The sequence below is a fragment of the Cyprinus carpio genome, chromosome A17 (assembly GCF_018340385.1).
Source record: "Cyprinus carpio isolate SPL01 chromosome A17, ASM1834038v1, whole genome shotgun sequence".
Taxonomy (NCBI): domain Eukaryota; kingdom Metazoa; phylum Chordata; class Actinopteri; order Cypriniformes; family Cyprinidae; genus Cyprinus; species Cyprinus carpio.
This window is the reverse complement of record NC_056588.1, coordinates 7,975,559-7,990,969: the sequence shown is the minus strand read 5'-3', so window position 1 is coordinate 7,990,969 and position 15,411 is coordinate 7,975,559. Positions and strand designations below refer to the sequence as shown.

At 37.8% G+C, this 15,411-nt stretch overlaps 1 protein-coding gene across 1 annotated transcript; it reads left to right on the top strand.

Moving 5' to 3' along the window:
- Window positions 1–4,257: 4,257 nt before the first annotated feature.
- LOC122148142 (leucine-rich repeat transmembrane protein FLRT2-like) lies at window positions 4,258–9,809 on the top strand. Its single transcript, XM_042773825.1, has 2 exons — window positions 4,258–4,780; window positions 7,238–9,809. Exon 2 carries the CDS (start codon window positions 7,669–7,671, stop codon window positions 9,658–9,660), a length of 1,992 nt encoding a protein of 663 aa, XP_042629759.1. The 5' UTR covers window positions 4,258–4,780; window positions 7,238–7,668; the 3' UTR covers window positions 9,661–9,809.
- The last annotated feature ends 5,602 nt before the right edge of the window (window positions 9,810–15,411 follow it).

Genomic DNA, 15,411 nt, shown 5'->3' with positions numbered 1-15,411 from the left:
TGAACTAAATAGGTTCTTCCTGTTTTATGGTTTTCATTGTCACATAATTTTTTTTCTTGTTTTATCCTTTTAATGATAATAACAGCACAATAAGTAAAAACATGCCATTTTTGTATATCAAGAAAAGAATAGAAATAGAAACATGCTATATATAATAATTCTGTCTAGTTGTAAAGAGTGGGGTTAAATGATAATGAACGACACTTGCACCACTCACTGGTCTCGAGTCCCACGGAGGAGCTCCAGAAGGATAAAAGGAAGAGTGACGACAGCGAAGGACGAGAGAGGACCAGGCCTGGACTATGTTGTTGTTTTATTATGTTATATGTTTATTATGCTGTCATCCGTGAAAGTCTGCGCTTTTACTTTAGTTTTGTGTTGGTTTATTTGATTATTTAAGATTTATGTTTAAATGTTAAACAATTAAAAATTCTCAGTCCGGTACCTGGACACACTGCCGCTTGGTTCTTAACCAGCTTAACATCCTTTGGTGGACGGCTCCATGCTCCTCCTGATGAACAGCAATGGCTCCTCCTGTTGAGGGCTCCGGCCTCTTGGCAAACTCCTTCTGGGATGGCAGCTACCCCTCATCAACCCAGCAGCATGGCAGCGAGCTCTCCGTACCACCTCATCTTCCATCGTTCCAGCATCACCGGCTCAGGCAGCTACAAACGGTCTCCGTTCCTTCATGCTGCCCAATCTCCTCAGCACCCCGATCCCCCTTCAGCAGCGAGGGCTCTCTGACATCGTGTCCCTCCTTCCTCCTGGGTTTCAGCACCAATGTAACAAAGTTCATAGCTCAGGGAAGGAGAAGATGGGAACTGGCGAACATTTAACAGAAATGTAATCATATGAACTAAACAAAACAAAACAAAAGTAAAAGACATAATAAAACAAAACAACAACCTAAGCAGTCCAGGCCTGGTCCTCTCTCGTCCTTCACTGTCATCACTCCTCCTTCAGGCCTTCCGGAGCTCCTCTGTGGAACTCAAGACCGGTGTGTAGCGCAATGTCACTCATTTTCATTTACTCCACCGGCCTCACTCTGTTCCCCGACTCTTGGACCTGCCCCACTCATCACAATAGAGTTCCTTAGTGTATATATTTTAGAAGTGAGCAAAGAGGTTACTGAGGCTACACTGAGGAAACAAGCAAAAGCAGTGTGGCCCCTGACCTCCCACTGCTGCCTATGACAAGTCTTCCTTTGACTAGCACTATCTGTTTGCCATTCAGAGCTAATGCAGCCGCAGCTGCATAAAGAGGGGCAGCTATCTGGTACAACATGCTGCAGAGTTTGCTTTTTCTGTTGTCCTGCTAATTTGCTTCAAGCTGGGAGAAGTGCTGATTAAATAAGTCGGCCGGTGATTGAACGTGCATTTGGCTACACCACTTCCCTGCTCCCCAGCTTTGACAAACATGTTTGTTTTTCTCCCTAATTCGAGTAACTTAATGTTCTGGGTGTTCTTTTTGTTTGACTAGCAGTCTGTCATTGACCTCAAATGGCTAACTGTACTGCAGCTACCACAGCCAGTGAAACTGAAGCTTTAAATCCACAAAATTTTATAATTTGCTTTCAAAAACTATTCATTTCTAACTTACGCTCCAATTACAGAGTCCTCTATGTTCTTACCAAAAGTTAGGTCAAACAAAAAATAGCATATTATTCCCATATAAGCACTAGCCTGCAGCTTATAGCCAATGTTACCTGTCTGTAAGAGGGTTAATGAGACACCATTGCCAGAACTCTGCAAAATAGTGAATATGTTATTTTTATATTTATTTATTTGTTTGTTTTCCTCTCTCCAGTGGGTTAGACGTCTGTTTTAAGCTTTCATCGGCATAATCCTGTCTGATATAAGCACTACCCACACTGGCATTGCCAAGCCAATAGCAAATTCATAAAACATCCATTTGTGAATGCATATTGTGACACATAATTTAATTATTGTCCAACATCCTGCTTTAAAATGAATTTAAATTTAGCATTCTGTAGACTGAGCTCCTGTCAGAAAAACAGCTTTTGAGAATAGCACAACTAAGAAAGGACCAAGAAACTGAACACAACTTCAAATGGAAAAAGAAAGACGGTAGATAATAAAGCAACATAATACAAATAATGTGGTGTGTGAGGGTTGTGTACATTCTTTGATATCCAATTTGTGTTCAAAAGGTTGCTGTCTATGATTGTCATGATTGGTTGGAAGTCCCATAGTCTCCGTTCTCATCTGTGACTAATGAATTTAAATTGATAAGAAATTGATTGCCGTAACTAGGCTGTTGCGATTCTTATCCATAAGCTATCAATTATGCTTTCCTCCTCTCATTTTTAGGTTTTCTCATATCCTCGGTCATTGATTGGATGAATATAACTGTAACTAAATAGCAGAAACCCAATAATCCTAGCACTGAATTTGACTAATGTTTCATGTGAGGCAGAAAACATCAAAAGATTAAAGGACTGATCTTAAGATTCAAGAGAGCAGATACATTTCTGAGTGCTTTGTGTCCTGTAGAACAAATCGGTATTGGTTTGATGGTTCATTAAAGGGGTGTGTGTATCCTTTTTACTTTTGCTCTGAGGAAAGAGGCGGTTCGGGTTTGAGCCACAGGAGGAATAAGTTACTGATCTTTCATCGCGTACTAGATCGTGATCACTCTCGCCTTCCATGACCCATTCGCAGAAACTTTTCTTTGCAAATGAATTTCAGTCGGAAACAAATTCACTTTCGTGTAAAATATCTTTAGATTCATTTTTTTTTCATCTTATTGCACCATTTGAATAAATCATGATAGCTGATGAAAGCTGAACCCTTATTATATGAATGTTTCATCTCAGCATGTGGCCTTTGCTTTTTCCAACTCTTATGCACTTGAAGAGTACTTCATAACACTTCTCACTTCAATCTCACTATAAAATAGCATAATTTCCCCATTTATTACACAAAAGGCTATTTACTGAGTTTGTAACCAACAGATTACCAGGTGTTAACCAAATAAATCATACAGGATAACAGCTGTATTACTGGACATGCTATAGCATTTAACCAATATCAATTTATTAATAAGGTCAAAGCATCTATCTTTGTGTGTCTCCAAGTAATGTTGTCTAAAAGTGAATACAGTGAACCGTCTGTGGTCTCCCAGTGTTTACATCATGGGCAGTTTAGCTTTATGTGATTAGTTTACAACTAAACATAAAAAACATACAACATTTACAAACTTTTTTATTTTTGTCCTGCATTTCACAACAAAATTTGATGAGCTCAGTGCTGACTCATTTCCCGCTAATTATTTTGTGTGAACTGGAATGTGTGCAAAGGATTGTGAGTGATTGGAGAACACAAAGGATACACTTGATGCAACCTTCAAAATAGGCCGAATGAAGGATGTGAAACGAAGGCTGACTTCCAAGGTTCCTTTAAATTGAGATGGTCTTCAACAGCTCTTGACGTGGCAGCCAAGATATGCAGCCTTAGGACTATAGGATGAAGCTCTTCTATTAAGAAGCATGCATCCTTTTCCAGCTCAAAGCATTCTATATTCCCTCGGCTCCACTCCAGCTTTTCCACCTTCTACTCCCATGCTCACTGGTGAGAGATGCCAACCAGTTTAAAAACGAATGTGTTTTAAGAAGTAGCGATTTTGTATAAATTCTTACAATGTGATTTGTACAAAAACGTATTTCTTGAAAAACACACAAATTGGATTGTACAGATTCAAAAAACGACAACACTAACGTTAAAAAACTTGCAAAACAAAATTGGTAAAAATCACACATGTGCATGTCCATTCTCGATTTATTATAAGAAATCTATAACTAAATAGGGATGCATGATTATGATAAAATAATAAACTATTTCATAATTTAATTAATAAATAAATTATACTGTAAGTGTTAGGCTACTGGTCATGCTACTACTAAGACCCGCTGCAACTCGCCTCCGATTGGACCGATATGTCCGTCCGTACGTTGCAAAAACATGGAATAATGTAACTTTTTATAACCACACAACTGTTTATCGGTCGATTAATTGTGCAGCACTAGGGAATTCCGTGAATAATTATATATAAATTACATACAAAAACTAAAATTCATAATTGCGGCACAGAGTAAACACTAAATGCATTGAAAGCACAACAGAAAATAAAAGGGCAGCGTGTGTGTGTGTGTGCGAGAGAGAGAGAGAGAGAGAGAGAGAGAGAGAGAGAGAGAGAGAGAGAGAGAGAGAGAGAGAGAGAGAGAGAGAGAGAGAGAGAGAGAGCGCTATCAAACGAATTCATTAGTGCAATTCCTCCCACGGGTTCCAAAGGGAAACGGAGCTCAGTGCATTTGGAATAAACAATCAGATGAACCCAATTATGGTAGAGGAATCGGACCACAATCAAGAAGAAGTGTAACATCTTTGGTTGGGAGACTGTGAGAGGAGTGTGTATATGTGTGTGTGAGAGGGAGAGAGTGAAAGAGAGTGGCGAGTACAACGCGCTCCGGGCAATTGGTGAAGGAAGCGCGGAACTCGGGAGCGCATCAGCGGGATTGAAGCAGCGGCTCTCGGGCGTATAATGTTGCGCAGACACTTGAAATCTTCCCCACGATCAACCGCTCGACAAAATGACGCTTTTTAAACCATCCGGACTAAAGGATCGTCGGGCTGACTCTGTTAGTGGTCTGGAATTATTTTTTAGTTTATCTGGGGGATATTAATTCTAAGAACTCACACCGGAGAAGAGACTAAACGACTTTAAAATGCTGCCTAGATGGGTCGAAACCTCTTCAGAAAAGGTGAGGACTGGAAGAAAAAGACAGTAAAGACACTCGGAACTGTTTGTGTTTCCTATTTAATTTCCAAATTCAATTAACTGCACTCTTGTGAGAAACTTATTGTATAACAGCCGTTATATCTGCCATTCCTAAAATACATTTTTAAAATATCTTATAAGTAGCTTTAAAAAAACAACAACACAGACACAAAGGAAATTGTGTTTGCCATAAATTCACTGAATATTTTAGGTATTACGGGATGGCGTTTGTTGCCTTATATTTTGCGGTTTTTGACTGTATTGACATGTACGTCAATTACTTTTTTATTACTAATATATCGTTCTACATTGACTACTAAAATATGCTGTGTATCATATAATATACTGAGCAGAACAATAAAAAGTTGAAAAAATAGAAAGCCACATGATAAATTAAAGTTCAACCAAATTCTCAATATAAACTGTCTAATAAACATGCATAGAAGGTCCTCAGCCTCAGTGTAACCTACACCAGAATACACATATTCATTCTTTTAACTTCCAAAAACAAAACAAAACATTTTTAACAGTAAAATTACATATTTTCTCATAAATCTAATATAACTGTTAACGTATATGGTACCTTATGTTTAACCATTGTGCGAGTTTTTAATGTAGTATAGATAAAAAAAAGAAAAAGAAAAAAAATAGTACAATAGTTTTATAGAGTGGTCAAACACAAATTCTCTCAAAAAAAATAAAAATAAAAATAAAAATCTATGAAAGGAAAGAGTTAAAACACAACATGTGTGAACTGTGTTTACAGCAGGTGGGATGACACCTCCATGTGTGATTTTCCATGTGAGCATAACCATTCCATTGCTCAGATCAGCTGTATGCAATCTGCACTTGAGCTGTTTTCTAAGAGAAATTCAATGAACAAAACCTGAACACCATTGTATAATGGCAGATGAACTCCTGGATCAATGTAGCCAACCAATAAGTAAAGGCTGGAATGAACAAACGGCCTTCTCTATACTGGACCTTGGTTTGTTCAATCCAAATATACAATATTTTTATTTTATTTTTTTAATCCTGCAAGATCATTGAAAACACAATTTCACTATCACTCACAAAGGAATGCACACTTTCAGAATAGAATAGAATAGAATAGAATAGAATAGAATAAAATAAAATACAATACAAAACAAAACAATTTTTATATTCATACAGCAATGCCAGTGAATGCATTGCAATGCAGTGTACATGAGATGGTGTAGACAATACAACATACACTAAACAATATAATGCAAAAGCAATAAAGAACAATACTACAAAATACAGTACACAAACTGCAGACAGTAAATAGATGGTGAGTAATAGGTGAGGCCTTGTGAGGCCTTAATGAAGACTGGAATATTAAGATGCAAAGATGATATTCAAAATGGCTACAACATAAGGAATTTGTGAAATCTGCACATCCATTATTCAGGCCATCAGGCTAACATTCATTACATCTTGTAACCTGACATGATTACATAACTTGTAACCTTTATTCTCTACCATGTAAAATGTCCAATGACCCAACCTTTAATTGATCTGCATGGCGAAAAGTCTGGGCATGAAAGCGACAGCTGCTAAAATGGCAGATGCATCTCATGAGAGGATTCAGAGATGCCAGTGTCTTATTGAATATCATATGTTCTGTATCATGGACAGGTCTGTGTTTCTTTCCCGTTCAAATGCATGCACTCCACACTGATTTAATAGAGCAGTTCTCACTGTTCCCAGGTTCAGAATAATTATTACTGAGAGGAGAACTCTGTGCCAGAGCATTGGAGAACAGACCTGTCCATCATTGTGGCATTTGACAGATTAAACACCTCAGTGCCCTTTACAAGTCTGAGAGCTCAGAGATGCTGATGTCACCAGTCACCACTCTCTCAGTGTCCTGCTTTTTTGCTTGTTGCTATTTCTTTTTCTTTCTTTCTCTCTTTCTTTCTTTCTTTCTTTCTTTCTTTCTCTTTCTTTCTTTCTTCTATTTATTTTTCCTTTTCTTAATATGTAAAACAAATTCAAATCCATTTTATGAAAACAGACAGATCAAATCAAAATTATGATTTAATGAGCCATGTTTACACATTCAGTATTTGTATTAATTCAGTAAGTTGCCATGTTACTTTGCAACTGTAAACAGCCTACAGTGAAGATAATGCACTATATTAGATACTTAGAAGCAGAATAGTTCTCCTAGCAGAATAACTCTTTATTGAACAACAAAGATTTAAACAATGTCTTTCATTATAGTGCAATAATCCACTTGAATCTGTTACAGTAATTGTGCCACAAGTAATATATATATATATATATATATATATATATATATATATATATATATATATATATATATATATATATATATAAACATATAAACATCCAGATGCTAAGAGTTTTGACATTGAAATAACATCTCATCTATTTTTATTTTCTGTTAAAACAGGTAAGTGGCTCAAAATGCTACTTGTGAGGAAGGTCGTGCCTTACGAGAATCGTCCAGCTGTGACGAGAGAGGGGGTCATCTTCGATGAGTCCTCCATACTTCCTGCTCTGGCCCTCACACTTTGAAATCGTCCCTCCCTAAACTCAGAGTGACAATGTGATGAGCTCTGCTATCATTTCCAGCCCAAGCATGGACGGAGGGATCAGAGGGAGTCGTACAAGTTAATGAGACTATTGCTCTTGTGTTGGGGAGCTTAGGACAGGCAATTACAGGAGGATTACCCAGCAACTTCAACATCGCATACTCTCCACCGAGGCGAGCTTCAAGATCCACTAAGAACTCCAGTGTGGTGGATTTTATTATTATTTTTTTCACCCTTTTTAATTACATGCACTGTTGTTGTTATCAAAAAGTTTGCAGAGTTTTACAAAATGGAGGTACAGATCCGAATGTGGAATAAAGACCTGCCTACTTTGATCAGCCCATGGATACCAATACTTCTGGGTCTTCACATGCATTTCTCCTGGGCCACAACCTGTCCAGAGGAGTGCCGCTGTGACAGGACCTTTGTTTACTGTAATGAGAGGAGTCTAACATCAGTGCCTCTGGGGCTAGGAGAGGGTTATAAGACCCTCTACCTCCACAACAATCAAATCAACAATGCTGGATTTCCTCTAGAAATGCACAACGTTGCCTCTGTGGAGACGGTGTATCTCTATGGCAACCAGCTTGACGAATTCCCTGTCAATCTTCCCAAAAATGTGCGGGTGCTCCACCTGCAGGAAAATAACATTCAGATGGTGTCCCGGGCTGCCCTCGCGCAGCTGCTACGCCTAGAGGAGCTCTATCTGGATGACAACTCCATCTCCACTGTAGGTGTTGAGGACGGGGCCTTCAGGGAGGCCATCAGTCTCAAGACCCTTTTCCTTACCAAGAACCACCTGAGCAGCGTCCCCATCGGGCTCCCTGAGGAGCTGAGAGAGCTGCGGCTGGACGAGAACCGCATTGCACTTATAGCCGAGGATGCATTCGAGAATGTGACAGGCCTTGAACTCCTCCTCCTGGACGGGAACTTGCTCATGGATGAGGGCATCGCCCCCGGGGCTCTCCAGACCCTTGTTAATCTCAAAACATTGTCGTTGGCACGTAACTCCCTCACGGTTCCTCCTCCTAATCTGCCAGCCGAGTTTCTAGTCAAGCTCAACTTGCAGGATAATCAGATGAATGAGATTCCTTTGACAGCCTTTCGTGGCCTCCATCGCTTGGAGAGACTGGATATTTCAAACAACCAGCTGCAGTCTCTCACACAGGGGGTCTTTGACGGCCTCTACGGTCTAAGACAGCTCACTGTTCGAAACAACCTTTGGCTCTGTGACTGCAACATTAAATGGGTCATACTGTGGTTAAAGTCCCTGCCAGCTACCCTCAATGTCCGTGGCTTCATGTGCCAGAAACCAGAGAGGGTACGTGGCATGGTAATCAGAGAGCTAACCCTGGAGCTCATCCAGTGTCCTAACAGCACCGCCACAGTCCCACAGCCCACACTCCTCTCTTCCTCCACTGCTGAGTCAGCCACTCAAACGGTTTTCACACCCGCACACTCCCAGCCTACACCTAACCCTCCACGTCTCACCCTTCCACCGCCAACTGCAAGCAATGACGGGGAGAAGAGGACAAACGACCCAGTCGGCCCGAAGCAGGAATCACTGCGAGTTTCCTTTGCGGTGCTAAACGCTTCATGCATTCAGGTAAGCTGGGCATCGATGTTCACCGTTACAGCCTATAAGGTAACCTGGGTCAAGCAGGGTCATAGTTTGATAACCGGCCCCATGCAGGAGTCGCTCGTGCAGGGTGAACGTAAGGGAATCACACTGAAAAACCTGGAGCCCAAGTCCACTTATCGTATTTGCGTGGATCCACTGGATGCGTTCAATAATTACCACCCGCGAGACCATACAATTTGCTCAGAGGTCACGACAAAGTCTGCTTCCTTTCACTCCGGCGATAATGCCACTGGGCCCGAGCAAGCAGCCCAGCAGGACCCCAGCACGCCTTTCCTACTGGCTGGCCTGATTGGCGGGGCGGTGCTTGTGGTCCTGGTGGTCCTGTTGAGCATATTCTGCTGGCACATGCACAAGAAGGGAAGGTCAGATTCATCAAAATGGAAATACAGTCGGGGCAGAAGAAAAGATGACTATTGTGAAGCAGGAACTAAAAAGGATAACTCTATTCTGGAAATGACTGAAACTAGTTTTCAAATAGTTTCTTTGAATAACGAACAGCTGCTCAAGGGGGACTTTAGCATTCTACCGATTTACACCCCTAATGGGGGTGTTGGATCTGGAGATACTCAAAGGAGAAACAATAGCACAGCGTACTGCAAAAACAGTGTTCCAGAGTCTGATACATGCCATAAATTATGATTTTAAACTGATAATGTCCTTTGTATTTAGATCTGACTCTTAAACACACTGTATTTCAAAAGACAGACTGTACAATATGTAATTTATATTCTGAACAATATCGCTTTCCTTTTTTATCGCTTAGTAAAACTAAAATGATTTATGATTTATTTAGTTTCTATGTTTATTACTACAATCCAAGCTCATGAAGATTTAGTAACTGGATCTCAGGAATCAGCAATCTTTAAGTGCAAATCAATGTCAAGTGCCCAGTTCTTTTTTTTTTTTTTTTTTTTACAATATATTTGTGAGTTAGAAGTAGGAAATTAAGTAAGGAATGGATGGACCTTGTGTGTCTGTTTAAAGAGGAGTAAGGAAAAGCGATCAGTTCTCACTAGCACCACAAGGTGGCGTCTGTTCTCATCACCACTATTAATTTGAGACCTCAAGCTATTCTCTTTGATCCAGCATCTCACATCTTTACTTAACAGCAAGGACTGAACGCAGACACTTCCTGCCAAACAGCTGAAAACAAACATTGGTTGATGCAGGACTAGAATTATATTAGGAAATTCAGCATCAGAGCTGATTTCCTTCACTGTCCTCCTGTACAGACATAAAATGTCCTAACTGCTTTCTCACACTGCAGCAGATCTGCTTCGATGAGCAAACTATCTTCACTATAGAATATCTAAACAGTATTTAATGCTGTTATTCAGCATTTGCATAAGAATTGCATTCAAGCTAGAGGAGATACAGAGGCTATATGTCTGGCATTTGCTTGTGTACTGCAATAATTTTACTAAGAAAGAAGATCTTTATTAATACAGTTAAGTCTACGTTACACCTAAACATAATATTTTTTGAACAGTAGGAACTGGTTCTAAAACACACACACACACACACACACACACACACACACACACACACACACACACACACACACACACACACACACACACACACACAAAAGGAAACCATGCACTAATGTTAAGGGAACATTCTATGATTGTTGGGAAATACTGTGCCTGTATGCTAAAACCACTATTCAAGTTCAAGTTCAGTTTTAGAGCACATTTAAGCATGGAACAAGTGCTGCACAACAAACAATAATATATAACAAGGAGAAAATCAGTAACAAATAAAAACACTTCAAACAACAAAAGCAGATTAAAACAATTAAAAAGCACATATTACTACACGTTAAAAGCCAGAGAGAAAAGATGTGTTTTAAGATATGACTTAAACTCAGATAAAGTGGAAGCCATTCTGATGTGAACTGGTAAGTTGTTCACTATTCAACTTAATTGTTAAATGCTAGTACAGTTTTACCAGTCAGAACTAAAACAACTTTTAAATATGTCCTTTTGATACCTACATGTGCCCTACAACTATTTTGACATTTTACTCAAATTAACATAACTTTTTGTTTCCCTGTCTTAGTATACCTAGTACACTCCCCGGCAGCAAGTGAAGATAGCAGCTTTATTATGGCTTTGAAATGAGATCTTCTCAGAGCTCTGAGCAGGTGTCAATGAGCCATAGCACAGCAATAAACAAGGCTCTAAAGTTAATACCACCACTGACCAGTTTTACGATAATTCTTCGCCTGATCTGGCCCGTTTTCCATATCTGAACCATTCTACATGAACGTATGATGCTATACATGCAGTTCTGCCTCTTTATATCACAGCTCAAGTGCTTATAACATTTATGAAAGGTATGCATGGAGTGATTTACTAGTACCCATAACTCACAAAATGATTTGCTCAGTGGTCAAAGGGTGATGCGTGTGATTGATCACTAATTTCACTTTTCCTTTGTTAAAAAATAAATAAATAAATAGATAGCTTTTACAATAAGGTTAACTTTGATAGCGTAAGTTAATGTATTAATTATTATGAACTAACAATAAACAATCATTTATAACAGTAATCAAATAAAAAAATGTTAATTTATAAATACATGTTCATAGTTAATTCATGTTGTTTATACATTAAAGTGAAATCACTTTTATTTTATATCGCTTTAGATTGTATCAAAGCAGCTTTACAGGAATTAGGCAGGATTAAATGTAAATTTATACAACTTGAAATGCCAAAAGTGTTGTTCATTGTTCGTTCATGATACCTAGAGTTATATTATTTTAAATGATTTTCTAAATTGAACTTTCCATTATCCAAAAAGCTTCCACTAAGGAAAAGGAATTACTTATTACAATGTACAAAACAATTTTAGCAACAAGATGAACACTTCAACGTTACAGTAATATTAATTCTGAAGACCTCTGAGGTAATTTTTACTACTATTGAGACAATAGAAGCTGATAGTTGTGTTTGTACAAAGCAAGCGAGAGCAAGTCCGTGGTGTGATATGACGGATATGAACGTAGCATTGGTTTCAGTTACAGTGCGCCATAGACAACAATAAACATTTGGAAATATCAGACCCCTGAATACTGCAGTTGACCAATCAGATTCAAGTATTCCAGAGAGCCATGCAATTACTAATGTTAACAAAATGAAGCTCATCCTACAGTGTTGCCTACAAAGTAATATCAAATATCATGCAGAATGAAGTTTTCAAGTCTTTCTTTCTTTGTCTTTCTTTCTAAAAGGGTCTACAATTACTGTACATCATATGTGGATAGAACTAGGTTATTTTTTGATGAATTGCATCATTAGTTTGGCTTCACAGTGTCTGAGTAGTGCAATTTTGTGGCTAATAATTTACATGCATAAATAACACAATAAACTCACACCCGGAGCTCCTCAGCATGACCTTTCACTCCCATCAGGCAGTGTGTGTGAGAGACAGTAATTAGCCATTAAATCGGTACATCTGGGCCCTCCAGCTGTGTGGTCAACTCTAAATGAGCTAGAGAATAAACCATCATTCTTTACCTCTTGCTGTCCTACCGCAGAGACCCAGGGAAAGGCCAGGAGCGCCGGACTGCTTTATGAGTTCAGTCGCTGGGTTCAGAGCAGCACCCATTTGTAATCATAAATAAATATTGGAGAGAACCATCTGACTGCACGCTTCATTACAATCAATTCATACAGCAATTCCATTATTATTGCCAGTGTCCATACACTCATCTCAGAACGCTACTCTCTTCACCGCAGGCTGGTGAAAAAAAAAAAAAAAGCTAAAGATGTCACATATCTTTGGAAAGCTGAGATTCTTGTGATTCAAATGATGCAATCAACACAGCAAGTACAATCAGTGTCTTTGTCAGACCACCAACAAGGCTTTCATGTTGTGATCCCATTGTTTTCCAGCTACAGTTTAGTCATCTGCAGGCATCTGTTGTCCGTGTGTTCAAAGCTCTGTTATTCAATACCATTAAGACATACAGTGATTCTGATGTTTGTTTTGTTAAGAAACAAACCTCAGAGTGTCACCTTTTAAAAGAGACCAAAACCATGCATATACTCAAGAACAGCATGCAATTTACTTTGGGTATGCATTTTTTTAATTTATTTTTTTGGCATTTTAGGCAAATTTTACAGGAATGCTTTTTTTTCTTAAAAAAAAAGGAAATATCAATCTGTTCATTTTAAAATTATCATGGTTTCCAAAGTATACCCACAAGATGTAAAGAACAGCACAATGTCCCTAAAATGTCTGTAAATATCATGAACACACTTTAACAACTTAATTTATTAAAACTTTTAAAAAAAGTTAAACAAATAAAACTTATATTATATAATATATATATATATATATATATATATATATATATATATATATATATATATATATATTTATATATTTAAGTAAGTGCCTCACTTTTCTACTTTTAAGTGCGTCAAATTTCTACGTTTAAAATTTGAAATGGACTGGATGTTTTTTGTTTGTTTTTTGGAAAAGAATATGACAGGCCAAAATATTTTTTTGTGGTAACCTACACCTCTGCTGTAATCGAGGTTATTAACCAACATGATCTCACTGAGACAGGTATGAACATGGATTGAGGGATGTTGTGATGGCAGACGGACGTGGGTGGCACCCTGGGATATTAATTTCAGCATGCTGGAGGGTTCTAGCGACCTGATCTGTCACAATGGGCCTGAGCTGCACCCTAAGTTGAAATAAACAGTTGGAATGGTGTGTAGGAATGAATTGAATAAACACAGCGTAACACAAACCGATAGTGGAAACCAAGATAGCTGAACAAATTACCCACCTACCCTATTGTGCAAAGCTGTGCAGCATCAAAAGAGCTTGAGGAACCAAAATGCACTCCATAAATGTTTCCTATCTGCTTCACAAGTGACCACAACTTTGGTTAGTGTCATACTTTTGCAGTAAGGGTTTGTGTCTGCAGTACAGCTTGTGAATAAAAAGCAAGGTTAAAAATAAGTGATCATAAAAAAAAAGGTTTTCAACAGCAGGATGTTTTTTTCTTTCACACTTATTGCTATGATTGCTGGTTTCCTGACCTCTGATCATTACATCTAATTCACAGGGGGTCATGAAATCCATTGCTTGCTTCTAATAACATGGGAAGCCGTATTCAAACACACATATTCTACACACATACTGTATGAAACATTCCCATAAACCATTAAAAACTGAAGTGAATTCTCAATGAATGGAGGGAAGTAAGTTAGCATTAGATAATAACGAATAAGCATTATATTTATTATTCTTATTAAATTAAGCACAATTATTAAATTTATTAGGATAAAGTTAATTTCTACATAGAGCACCTTATTATATATATATATATTATATTATTAATATATATATATATATATATATATATATATATATATATATATATATATATATATATATATATATTATAAACTATATGTGCATAATTCATATAATTGTTGCATGAATTAACATAAATGTATTATGAATAACAATGAACAACAGTATACTTTATATACAAGGCATTAATATATACACACACAGACATAGTAACCTAGAGTATTGTTTATTTTTAGTTTATGATAATTTAAGGCATTAACTAATGTTAAAAAAAATAGCCTTATTGTAAAAGGTTACCAAAAACACAAAGCTGAAAAACAAAACTAAGGGGAGATCTGTCCATATTATGGTAGTGCTGAATGGGAGCCGATTATAATGTATCTGGTAAATACTGGAGAACATGAAAACAGTAAAACTCAAAAAGCAAGGCATCAAAACACCACAGGGATTTTAAGAGTCTTTAAGAGCTTTCAGCATTTACAAATAATAAATTAGCAACAGTGAGATATTAATGAGCCCAAATAAGACAATTTATTGTTTAGCAATGTGGGCGTTTCAAATAACACCATGATTTGGTTGTGTAAAATCACATTTCCAATTATTCAAAGGATTAAGCTTTTGTTTAAGAGCCAGTATAAACAGAATGAACTGGTATTTGCTGCATAATCCCTAGTAATAACAAGTCAACTGTGAGCTCCATAATCTCATTTGGACTGTGGCTACAAATTAAAATGTTAATGTATCATAAAATGTGAAAAAGTAATGCTGTTTTACAACTTTTAGGTTTGCTATGGAAATTACATGTCACACGTAACATAATGACCAAATCAAAGGAGAATTTGTTGGACATTCTCAGTCTTTCAGAATCTGAGTTACAAATAATGATGTCTAAGAGTGCCAACTAAATTATGCAACAGGGGTGCATACTTGCCTCCAGGCAGAGCATCACCTGGATGAATAGCTGGACTGATTTTCACCTAATGTGCACCGCGCAGCACTTGCTCTCTTCATTAGACAACCTTCTTTGATAGATCTGCAAGAAAATTACAT